This window comes from Teleopsis dalmanni, chromosome 1 (assembly GCF_002237135.1).
Source record: "Teleopsis dalmanni isolate 2A chromosome 1, ASM223713v2, whole genome shotgun sequence".
Taxonomy (NCBI): domain Eukaryota; kingdom Metazoa; phylum Arthropoda; class Insecta; order Diptera; family Diopsidae; genus Teleopsis; species Teleopsis dalmanni.
Window position 1 is genome coordinate 187,894,939 of NC_051846.1, and position 14,082 is coordinate 187,909,020.

Here is a 14,082-nt window from a genome sequence, read left to right on the forward strand (position 1 = left end):
TAAAATATCGAAAAATATACAGCGCGCGAATTTTAAATGAGAACCTCCGAAAACCTTTCGGTCACAATGTATAATATAGTCAACATGCGGTTAATCATATTAGTTCTTTAAATATTATCTACGTATAATTTCTATATACAATCAAACTTCCATAAATCGAAGTACCATTTTGCAAAGAAAAGGTTCAACTACTTATGGAGACTTCGAGTTAAATAATTGTATGTTACTTGCGCTCTAAACTTTGTTGCTCTCTATTTTACTTTGAGTTGTAGATAGTTTGAGTTATAGAAGTTTGAGTTATAGAAGTTTGATTGTATTTTGTAAATTGTTGGTGTACTTACCTAATGCACCAGGTAAATATGAGCAACTGGTAACGTGATTAAAGTTTTGGCTTTGCATTTCTTCCTGGTCCGTTTCACGATGATAGAAGTAATTGAAATTACTAACGATGACGGGTACTGGCAGCGCAATTGTCAAGACACCAGCGATTACACAGAGAGAACCCACAATTTTACCCCAAAATCCGACGGGCCTGTGATTTTATGTTGAACGTTTTTATTGTATATTTGTTTTTGTTGTTAAAAAAGCACACAAAATTATTAATTAATTTTTATTTGTTCAAATTGGTGTTGCATAGATTATAGAATATTTTGAAAGAAAAAGTTTATAGACAAAAAAGACACCAATTTACAAACTGATTTAAAAGAAATCACTTTAAAACTAAATGAAAGTGAAATACCTGATTTCATAAACAAAAAACAAGTAACTTTGTGTAATTGTGAAAGTATTTAAATGAGTTAAAAATATTAAAAATGGTGTTAATAACATGAGTTTTGCATATGAGCATTATTTGAGTTCTTATGATTTCGAATGGAATGAGTTTCGAGTGAACAGAAGTGAGAATGAAAGTGAGAGAGATATATATATATATAAAGAGAAAGAGAGAGTTAAAATTGAAAGTATGATGATATTTGAGTTTATTTTGTTTATGTAAAATTTTTATTTGAGCGCATCTGAAACGAAATTTAGTAAAATGTCGTCAATTAAGACTCAATGATAATGTGAGAGAGAGACAGAGAGAAAGAGGAGAGAGAAAGACTTAACGGGAGAGCTTAACTTAATTTAAATAAGAAAGACGCGCTTTTAACAAATGCTGGTTAGTTGATGTTCTAGTAGATATTTCGAGTGGCAATTACGGGTTGGTGGTAGGAAAAGTTAGGGGCTGTCGTCAATTATTTCGCTGAAGAGTAATTATGATCATTTAGTTAAAATTATATTATTAATTGTAAAATCATTTATATCAAAGCACAACATTAAATATACGAATACAAAATATAATTATATATAAATATTAAAAAAGCTTTAATAATAGGTCATTAAAAATATTTTGCAAAGCGTGCTTATAAGCTTAAAGTATTAGTTAACGGCAAGTCATTTGCAACATGCAAAAGCGACTGAAAAAAGTTTCAGGAAGTAGGATTTTTGGAAGGGAGTACACTTGTGAGAAGTATTATCATTTTATATTTATATTATATTAAACATAAAATCAAGAATCTTAAACGAAATTACACACACACATACATATTTGCTTTTGTATATAATTTTTGACAGCTTTTCTCATATTATAAATTCTTTCTTGAATCTGAAACTTTGCAAGAGTTTTGATTTTAATAATATTTGTTTATATATATTAAAAAAAATTGATAATTCTTTAAATTCTTTAAAAATTCTTTAAAATTGAGAAAAGTTGCTAAAATTATATGCCTTAGATATAATATTATATATATATTTTATATGAAATGTATTTAAAATTGTGTACTTTTAATACTTACCATTTCTCTCACCTATTTTACAAGGAAACTTGTGATGATACTATATTCTGTTCGATTTTTTTAATATAGATTATAATTAACTTTTCTTCACATTTTAAAATAATTACATTATTAAATAAAAAATATTTTTTTTTTATTAAAATAAAATAAATTTAAAAAAAATTTAATTTATTAAATTATATTAAAAAATTAAAAAAAAATTAATTGAAAAAAATTAAATTTAATATATAAGTAAATGTAATTAATTATTATATTGAATGAAATGAAATTAAATAGAACTATAAATAAAAAATGAAGTTATTAAGTTAAATTAAATAAAAAATTAAATCAAATTGGATAAAGATATAAAACAGAATATCATAGTGTTTTGAATCGAAACAATGTAAACTCAGTAAATTTTTTTTACAAATAAAGGATAACTGGGTATCTTATGTGAAGTCTTTAAACTTCTATAGTTAAGTAGTTCTATTCAGTTCAATACTACTTTAGCTAAACTATATACAAAAAACTTCAAAAGATCACAATACGAAAATGAGAAAAGAGATAGCTATACAAGCTACACGATTACTAATTATTTGCATGATAATTACGAGAAATCAATGATTTAAAGTTTACTTTAATATAGGTAAAATATATAGAACAGTGGACTTCAATACATACAAACAAAAAAATCGGTATCAAATAAGTTCTAAAATGTTTAGAAAAGAACATGAGATAAGTAAATAATAACTCACACTGGAAGGATGTGTGAATATAGATTTCTAAATTTGTTCGATCAAAGAAAAATACTTAGCAGTAGTGCTTGTAAGAAGGAGGATTTGCTTGTGAAGCAAGGTAAAAACAGAGGCCAAGTCTAATGTCTAGCGTTATTTATCCATCACGTTTAAGTGCTACTAACCAAAATATTTTTAGTTTTACTAATAGAGACACGGTTAACCATCGTCTCTCATTACACAGGCACGAGTTCTAAGCCTAGGACTTGTAGTCCCACAAATTATGTACTTTTATATATAATACTTCCTACGCTCACTGATAATGAGTACTTGACAATATTTGAAATATTTAGTTGTTGTTTCTTAATTACTATTCGCACCCATCTAGTCTCTAGTTTCTTTTTTGGATAAGATGCATCACATTTAACAAAAAATTTATATTTTTATTTCATACATTATAAATATAACGTAAACACTACTTCAAATATGTCACAGAAACATATATTTAAAAAAAATAAATAAAACTATAAATATTAATAAAATTATATATTAAAAAATTTTAAGTTTAAAATTTTAATTTTAAAAATTTTTAAGAAAACTTTGAAATAAATTTAATAAGACAATTAAGGAAAAAAAATTTGAAAAAAAATAAATTAAATAAACCACTACACGTTGAAATCTTAGTTAAAAATGGAGTTCAGAGCTATTCAATTAAGAATACATAAAAAAGTTAATGTAATTCAATTGTAGTTGAGATTGCTATTAGTTAATTTACTAAATAGTTAAAGTAAACAGACGTGATGTTAAACTAAAATATAAAATATTTACTTTAATCTAAAACGATATATTTACTTAAATATAAAACTTATATACAAGCTTTACAGATGTCTTCTTGCCACTACAACTTAATAACATTATATACTTTATAGAACTGAGAGAACTTTACAAAATATTATTTATGAGTGTTTTCGGTCCATTGTGCAATTTTTTTATATACTTTACTACATTATTTATTACATTAACTTTTTGTATGCATTTATATTGTTAGATACAAATTTTATCAGACAAAAATATTAGATAGAATTTGGATCAATATATTTTATGGGCATATATTTTGTAGTCAGTGAAGTTTATTCCTGAATAAATTATTAAGTTAAATAATTACTTTATAACAAGTAAAATTGAAACTGATAATTAAATTATATTTAACACTTTCTTAATTCAATAATTATTAATAAATATAATTATTGTAACAATTGTGACATATTATTTTGTTTGTAATAGACAAGAAACACCCTAACATTCGAGTATTTTCATATGAATTCAATGCAGTAGTTAGTCAAATTATATTCCTATGATCAGAATATCAAATACGAACCCATTGGAAGTATTAATCTCAATTTATGCTTACATTGTAATAAATATATTCTTATAATTTTATATAATTTCTTAGATTAAACGTAAAGTTGATAGCATAATTTATACTAGAGTTCAATATCTTGCAGATAGTATCTTTACTGGTCTGAGAGAGATTATGAAAGTCGATTTTGTAAATTTTTGTGACTTTTTCTGGTTTGAATACTAAAATATATAGAGATAACAATGGTTCGCGTAACCACTCTGCTCAAAAAGTATCCGGATTTTGTTGTTTGTTAACTATTCCTTAAGTAATAGACCTTTTTCAAACATTTTTTTTTTGTTATGTTGGTACACCCTTTCTTGATATATAGTACAAATTTAAGCGCCATCTGTCAATTAGTTTGTTTACAGCAGCTATTAATGTGAGACTACCTCACGTGCATTTAGCGATTAATACTATGGAAAATTCTTGTTGTACGCGATTTTTTGACCAAACACGGCACTACTGTCATCGCTCAGGCACCATATTCGCCAGATCTGACGACGTGTGACTTTTTCCTGTTCCCGAAACTCAAACTGAATCGGTAAAAGAGAATCGTAAAAGGAACTAAAAGCCATACCAGCACGAGCCTACGAAAAGTGTATGGAAGATTGAGTTAAGCATTGGCATATGTGTATCGCTTCAGAAGGAGCATATTTTGAACGAGATAAAATAAATTTGGGATAAAATTTAAATTTGTGTATTTTATTTACAAAATCCGAATACTTTTTGAGCAGAAGGTATGTCTCTGAGTGGCAGTGTTAACAGTTGTATCAGCACGCGTTCGCTCAACCTAACCTCACAAAGCTACTAAAAAGAGACAATAGCATAAAATAATATATTAAATTTTAAATTTATTTCTGGGCCTGGTTTTTTTAACGGTGTTATTTATCCGGCTATAGCTCACTTTTTGTTAAAATTAAAATTCAACGTTTGTTTAATATTTTTTAATATACGAGTATTCTATATTTCGACTTATCATCAAGATCAGGATCTAACATAAATTAATATTAATAAAATCTATATCTCAAAGAGAAGTATGGATTAAAAAATATTAAATAAACATTAAATTTTAATTTTAACAAAAAATTACCTACAGCCGGATAAAAAATATTTAAAGAAAATAAAATAATATATTCATTGCAAAAATGGTTTAGATAAAATATATTAGAACAATTATTAAGAAAGTAATTAGCTTTTTTTATATTATATAAACTTCACTGAGCAACAAAAATATTTAAAAAAAATCTTAAAAATATTAGCAATAAAAAATGTTAACCAATTTTTTTTTTGTAATAATTTTTTATTTTTTTCTTTTGTTTTTAATTTTTTTGTTTTAAATAATTTTTTCATCACTTCACCTTTAATAATTTTATATATATATCAATTTTCTTTTATATAATAATAGAGGAATGTATTTAACATATCTGTTACTTTTATTATTACTGTTTTTATTATTTTAATGTTTACTCATTTGTTTTTATTATTTTTGCTAAATTTAAATTTTAGTTCATTATTGAATTCGCAGCGTATTTAATTTCATTAAGTTTTTTCTCTTTTTTATTTTTTTTTTATTAATTATTTCAATTTATGATAACGTTTATAAAACACTTCCATTTTTAATCTTAACAACAATATCTTCATATTTTAAATTTGTTTTTTTTTAAATCATATATTTTTGCGCATATTAATGAAAATAATTAAAAAATAATTTTTTTTTTATAATTTATTTATTAGAATTAAATATACTTTAGCATTATGTATTTTATTGTTTTTATTTGGGTTTAGAATTTAAAGTATTTCTGGCTTTTAATACTTTTGTTGCAATTCTTTTTTTCTTGTTTTTTTGTTTTTAAATTTATTTTGTTGTGATTTGTTTTTGCTAATTGTTTAATTATTTTTTTTATGCTAAAATTTCTAACTAATTTAACAAATAAAAATTACTGTTTTAAATTTCGTTTAATTTAATTAATTATTCTTTTACGCTTGATTTTATAATTTAGTTAATAATAATATTAATTAAATTTAATAAAAATTTTAACATGTTTTTATTTAATTTTATTTTTTTTTTTGACTATAAAAATTTTATTATATTTGAAATATATTTAAAAAAAATAAAATAATATTGTAAATAAAAAAAGCAGTAATTGCATTTGACTTTGGCTTAAAACTGAATTTTATAAATTAAGCAATTTCGTTTTTACATTACAATTATTAATTATTAATTAATAATTATTTTTATTCATATATTTGTTTTAATTATTTTAAACTTCTATTTCCAGTCTTTGTCATTAATAGAAATTTTTATTGTGTATATTTTAAGTATATACTAAAAATATACAATCTTGCTAAGTTAAAGCGTTAAGAGGTGAAAGATTTTTACTTTAGTTTTAGCTATTTTATTCGTGTGAGTTTGCTTAGAATTTTATTATATGGAAAACTTGAAAGATTGTTTTTTTTGTTCGATAAAAGCTGAAATCAGAAAAGCAAGTTATTTTGTATTTAAAGTATTAAATAATGAAAGTATAATGAGCACAAGAAATATATATTATGATATGTTTTATTCTTTTTGAATAGTACTAGTTTTAATCAAAAATAAAAAAATGGAAAAACAAATAATAATAATTATTAGATATGAAGTAAATTATAACTAATAACACACCCTGCAGAATATTGAAAGAGATATTTATTATATCTAGATAATTCTAGAAAGAAAGTATTATAAAATATTTGAAATCAAAAAGATTGATATAAAAATCAAACGTTTTAAGGAAGGGTGAGATTCGGCTGTGATGGTAAAACTTTCATAAGACTCTCCCAAACACTATAACTATTTAGTTGATGAACCTTTTGTGTGCCCGAATATTGGTACAAATAAATATAACAGGAAAAAGACTAGACTCACTCACCTAGTATTTATATATGGGTAATGGGTCTGCCACAGAAATTTTAGTACATGACATATGCGCTATGGTTCACCAAATATAGCGCATACAATATTCAGATTTATCATAAAATAAATCTTATTGATTCTATTAAAAGACTAGCCTCGTTTTACGCTCCCTTTAATAGCACTTAAATACTTTCTGTCTAGTAAATTTTGTTCTATAGTTCTAAAGCAACATCTCAATCCATTCATTCCAGCCAATTTCAAGCGCTTATAAGGATCCTGAAAGTGTCTTAGTATATCAGGTCGAGAAACTTATATGAATGTATTCGTATTGATAGTGTAACAATATGCATATATTCGCTGCAAAGCATATCTAAACACTATACTGTATTACTTAAGTTTACCGGCAGATATGTGGACATTATCACAATTCGAAAGCAAAGCATATCTAAACACTATACTGTATTACTTAAGTTTACCGGTAGATATGTGGAGATTACCACAATTCGAAATTAAAAACCAACTACAATATCGTAAGTAGATCAAGATATCAAGTTCACATATACAAATGAGTAAAGACATTCCAGTTATTAAAATTAAAAATAATATCTAGACATCTAGAAACCAGAAACCCTCAGCTAGAGATACAGAAAAATGAAAAGTGAGTATATCGATATAAAAACGTTTGACAAGAGAAACTAAGGAACCATTACTAGAGATGGATGGATATGAAAGCAGAGTGAAGAGGAAATTAAAATCCATCCAAAATTGTATTACTGAATTGCTAAAGATTATTATCGTGATCATTAATATTAGTTAGACTATTGTACGTTTTGACTTATGACATCTATTTTAATTTCCCAAAAGAAAGTTCCCTGTTCTACATAATCTAGCTTAATATCTTAATTAAAGCTTCTAGTTATTTTTGATGGAATGAAGGCATGATGGTCGTTGTAAATTGTTTTCTGCTAAATATAAAACTTGATTAAAAAATACGGTTAGCAGTTTCATTCTTCATATCACAAAATCTGCACATTTTCTCACACAACACCATCATTTCTACTACGTTGGAGAAGATGCCAAGCTTTCGAGTGCTACGATTCGAAAAAATTGATTAATATTAAATATATTGACAATGGATCAGTATTTAATACATAAGCAATAAATCATTAATAATAGTTGTTCAATATTCTGAACAACTATATGCCGATATTATATGAGATATCGGCCTTAACAGTTGTAAATCACTTGCACTGATTGCACTAACAAAAACCTACAAACGCCATCTAGTGGCAACCAGTATATGGAAACATTGATTAGATAGCAAAGATAAGTAAATATGGCTTTCACTTGTTGTTGGTGTTTTTCAAGTAAAAAAAGCTCGAAATCTCGAAAACTATATTTTTTAATAAGCAGGGTGTGAAGTTGGGTGTGAATTAAAAACTTATATTAACAATTAGTTAATTAATTATTTAAGAATAATGCATAGATAAACAGAAATAAAACAATTGATATAAGAAGATATTAATTTGAAAATATAATGTGTTAGTTTCATGAAAAAACATATAAAGAAATACTATTTTAATAATGTAAAATAATAATTTTTTTCTGATATGCCATTCTAAAAAATTGTTGTTTAATAACAATTAAAGAATTGTAATTTTAGCTTTTATATTTACATTTTTACATTTTTTAACTTAACAAAATTTGTTGGCAATACTTTCTGCTAATTTTTTTTTTTACTTTTACACTTAAATATTTCATATATTTTTTAACATACATTTTTACATATTTACCAGCAAAGAAAACAATTTTATAATTTTTTTTTGGTATACGAACTACACTAAGTATTAAGTTTAAAGCGTTTCTCATTATAGTTAAACTATTAAATTTTAATTTAAAATTTTATTTCAAATTTTAGTACGAATATTTATAAATTTAAAGAAAAAAATCTACTTGAGCCCAGTAATTAAATTAACAAATTAAAATAAAAGTAACGAAGGTCTAATATACAAAAACAAATAAAAAATATTAAAATAAAGTAATACAAATAATATTTTAATTTTTACATATAAAAAAATTATAATACAAATTATAACATTAATATTTGAATAATATTTAGTAGTGACATATATTATAAAATTTATTTTATGAAATAATTTTAAATTTTGTTATAATTGTATTAATATAGGTTAATAAAATATTTAGAATATTATTTATCGTATTAAAGAAACTTATTTAAATTTTAATTTATTAAAACATATTAAAAAAAAATATTATATGTTAAATAGAAATAAATATTTAAATATTAAAAATTAATATTACGTATTTAAAAAAATGTGAAATATTAAAAAATTAAATTTAAAAATGAATATTTAAATTATATTGGTGAGTTACAAATGGATAATGGGATTAAGAAAATTTATGAATAATAGCTATATTTCATTTAAAAAAATGATTAAGTTTATTTTGTTAAAAAGATGTAAACCAGTGATACGTCGTCTACATTTTTAGGATATTCAGTTTGTTTATTAATATATAATATATAAATTATTCAGAACTAATGTTTAAATAACTGAAGCCCGTAATGATAATTTATCTATTTTGATCTAAAAAGAAAGGTTTTGTAGTGATAAAATTTTTAACTCACAAAATTAATAAAAAATTAATTTAAAATAATTTATTAAATTAATATTTTAAAAGAGACACACAATACATACATACATATAAGCCATACATACATTTATTTTGTAGATAAATAATGTATCAAATGGGCTGCTTATGTAGTACGACAAACACCGCATTCAGTGAAAGGTTATAATGTTTTAAGAATCTGGATTGCTCAACCCGTCCATTTGAAGGAATGAGAACTGATTTGAGACACCTTAGCGTCGATAGCTGAGATATAGCTATGAGAAATTCTATGTACAGAAAGGGTGTTGTATTGTTATTTTAATGGTTGTACTTTAGATGTAGTAACAATGACGGAAAAGAAAGTTTGATACATATTAGCTGCGTGCCAGCAAACAATGATCTGATCTTTTGTATTAAAATGAATTATAGCTCTTTATATATTGTTTTAGTTGTTTACTTGCGATTCCATTTTTTTTATTAATTTTGGTTTTTCCTTATGTTCTATTAGTGGCATTCTACGTCCTCTTTTTGATCCACTTTAGTTCTGTACATTTATGTACACATTTATTTGGAACGTGAACCAGATCAGTTGCTAGTTCACTGCACTATTTTTACAATAATTCCCGAGTTAGTTAATCAAATCATCATTTGCTGAAATACAGCACTTAATAGTTTTTTCAATTTGAACATTCTGACATTTCATAATATATATCAAACAAGTGTACAGTGAGGGAGAAGAGAGAAAGAAGTTTTTTTTATACTCTCTAGGTGTCATCGCAAAAGAGCACCAAATTGTTTACAAAACCGGTATAAACAGCATATATTAAAATTTATTTTTTGTATAACAAATTATAAATCAATCTAGTCACTAGTATAATTAACATAAATTTCTATTATTAATTTACACAGAGCTGTATTTTATTATAATAACATATGTAATAACATATATAATTATATATCACATAATATATACATATAACATAATCAATGATATAGTTGATAATATAATATATCATATAATATGTAAATATATTATATTATATATATATATAAAATACATATGTATGTGAGTGTGTGTATTACAGAGGAAGGTAGATAAATAATAAGATTCTCATAAAAGTGGGCGGGTAGAGTTTACTGTAGTGGTGGTGGATAAAAGGCATGCGGCGCGAGAGGTAGACGCGTTGGAAATGGAATTGGATGGAGGTTGAAAATGGTTGGTATGGTAATACAGGTGGTGATTTTTGTGCTAAGTTATAGGAAAAATTATAAAATTAAAAATTAACAGAACTAACTAATCTAATACATACAAAAAATATTAAAACTAAATATAATTTACAAGTAAATTTGATTTATAAATAAATTTTAATTTAAAACTAAATATAATTTACAGATTTAATATTGCTAATTGAAAATTGTTTTAGTTTTATTATTGCTATTAATTATATATGCTTTTGGTGACTAACTAAATACAATATTAACAAATATTTTACATTTTTACAATTTCAACTAAATATTTATAACATTAATTAAAAATAATTTAAAATAAAATAATTATCTATAATGTATATATAATAATAATATTGAATTGAAAACAATTGAATTGTTTAATTTTTTTAATAAATAAATTTATTTTCTTTTTTTTAATATATTTATATAACTAATAATAATATTAATAATATTTTACACAGTTTGTTTTTCCATTTATCTATAGATTTTTTTTTTACCATATTTACATTTTTACATTAACTACTAAATTGTTTTCTTTTTTTTTTAATTTCATTATAGTTTTCATTTTTTGTATTACAATAATTTTTTTTTTAATTTAATTTTATATTTAAACATATAATAACATTTTTGAACACATTTATTCCAAAGTTAAAAAATATTTAGTTTCTTCGGTTTGGTTTTGGTTTCTTTTACATATATATATGAATATATATATATGTGTGTTTGTTTTAATTTTTTTTTTGTTTGAATTAAATATTTTATTTAAAAATTATTGGAAAAATTGTATGCTACAAATTTATTTTATATTGAATATAAAAATTAGGCGTTAAAATATTTGTTTTATACTGAAAATTTAATAATAGCTGGAAAAATATTTTACAAATATTTTGTTTTTAAATTAATTAAACCATTTTTATTTAGTTGTTTTAAGAAAAACGGTGCCGAATTATGTGTGCAAATGCATTTTTATTAATTTGAAATAAAAAAATTATTTATATATTGGAGAATAGTTCAGAAATTGAGAATGAATATTAGCACCTTGTATGAATTAGTTTCCTTTGCAAGTATTTTTTAAATAATGAAATTCAATTGTTTTTTTTTATATGTTATTAAGCTAATTGTATAAATTTTTTTAATTTTTATTCCTGAAATAATATAAAAATATTATTAAATTATCTAAACTTAAAACCTTAATAAAATATAATGCCTTTTTTCACTTGAATTACTATCAACATTTATAATACTAAAATGTATTATTTAACTTAATACAAATTAATTGTTAATAGTTTTTGTTTTAATTTTAAATTTAAAATTTGGTGTTTTTGTTTGTAATTATGTATTTTTTTTATTAAACTTTATTCATATTCATTTTTAAAATGTTTTGTACAAATACGCCTTCTTCGTAGCTACATTTTATTAATTTCTAATGAAATTTGATTTAGTTTTTATTAAGAAAAATATTAAAATATTAGTTCTTTTATGTTTTATATATGCTCAGAATAACAAATCTTCAGAAAATTATTTAAGCGATTTAATCTTATACAACAGATCAAAATTAAGTGAGTATTAATGTGTATATGAATGATCGTAATATTGTTTGTAGTCATAGAACTTAGTATATATCAAAATAAAATTTATAATACTATATATAATTATTTAATTTTTATATGAGAAAACAATGATTTTGTTAACGAATTGCATTTCATACAGCTCCATATAAAGGGTTACCTATTCCATGGTCCTGATTTGGCAGTACTGCATCAGTGGCATATGCGAAGAGCTGCTATTTATGACTGCTTTATAATATGACTCATTAAAAAAATAGTGACGATTTTTGCCACAAATTTTACTCAGTGATGAGGTTGAAGCGGACATTTGGTGCAACAAATATTCAGTCATAAATTTCGAAAGACCATTGCACCCACAAAACATCATTATATGATGTATCTGTTGGTCTGGAGATGTGATAGGCCCAAGCCCCTTTTAAAAATTCTGAACGCATGACACAAACCATCAATTCTGAACGCTATATCCACATGATTAACATTTCTACTAATGGTAAAATTAAAGATAAGTATATAGAATATATGTGATTTTGAACAAGACGGTTCCATAAACTGTTCCATAAACTTGTTACGTTTAGACTTTGTTGTGGGAAAAGTTTCTTGAACGTTTAATTTCACATTTCTTTGAAGAAAATTAGAAGTCGAAATAAAGCCATTTCTTAGCATTGGACTTTTTTTATTTGTTAAGGCAAAGGATCTTGTTTATAGGGATAATCTTTAAGTCTGGATACTTTAAAAACAAAACATAGTTCATATTAACATAGTTTTAGATCTTAAAGTTAATATAATATAATGTCATCTGTAGTAACAAAAAATTTTAAAGTTTTTTATGAATGTTTTAAGTCTTTACACTTTTAGAAAATACTAAGTTGTTATACTCTCCATCTTGTATTATGTAAATCTCTACCCTTAGCAAAGAGTATGGTTAAAATTTCTGAAAAACTTCGAGAATCCGTTGACTTCGAATAAACTGACTTATCAGAAACTGATAACGGAATACAATATTCTCAAAGAAAATACATTTTTTGAGTTGAAAAGAATTTGTTAATTAATTTGTTAATTAAAAAATTAATTAGTACAAAGTACTTGAAGGAATAATACTAGCAACACAGAAATCCGATTTATGTGTGAGTTACTTAATCACTAGAAGGGAATACATATGCAACGGATGCATTAAGGGTCAAAGTAGACATACAAATTTATTCCCAAATTCGACCTTATATGTTCTATATAGATGATTAAAATTGGACAAAAGTGAAAAGTAGTTAAATTTAATTTTCTCCAGGACACTTTAAAATTATTCACCGGACAAAATACAAACACAACTCTTAACATACACTTCTTAAGTGATTTAATACGAGTGTATACAAAAATAGAAACTTTTTTTTTTCTTAGTTATTCACATTAAGTTTAATCTAAATTTAAAGACAATTGCAGAATGTAGCTTAAATCAGCAGACACATCCTATTTTTGCTGATAGCCTATTCACACGGCAGAATTTAAACGCGATTTCGGAATCTATCTGAAATAGGCATTCACACGAAATTTTGCTGATTACAATCGGTAAGAAATAGTTAAGAAAAATCATGTGAATTAGAACATTTTATTATTTTTAAAAATAAGCGGAATTGAAGAACAGACTTTATAAGAGCTTTTAAAATTTCTGTTTGATAGTGAAGTATTAAAAAATAGAAAGAAATACAAAAATAAGTTTTTGAAACATCTTTTCCTAAATCTGTTTAAAAATAAGAAACATGTGGATATAAGCTATAACAGCTGGGTTAATATAAATCAGATTAATAACCCAGAATGTGGTATT

General features: G+C 23.7%; 1 protein-coding gene across 1 annotated transcript in view; it reads right to left on the reverse strand.

The window, feature by feature from the left end:
- Window positions 1-14,082, reverse strand: part of LOC119670810 (potassium voltage-gated channel protein Shaker-like) — a 536,527-nt gene that overhangs the window by 3,342 nt on the left and 519,103 nt on the right. Inside the window, exon 10 of the mRNA XM_038081230.1 lies at window positions 342-532. Within this exon, the coding sequence (XP_037937158.1) occupies window positions 342-532 (191 nt within the window). The remainder of the gene's footprint in view (window positions 1-341; window positions 533-14,082) is intronic.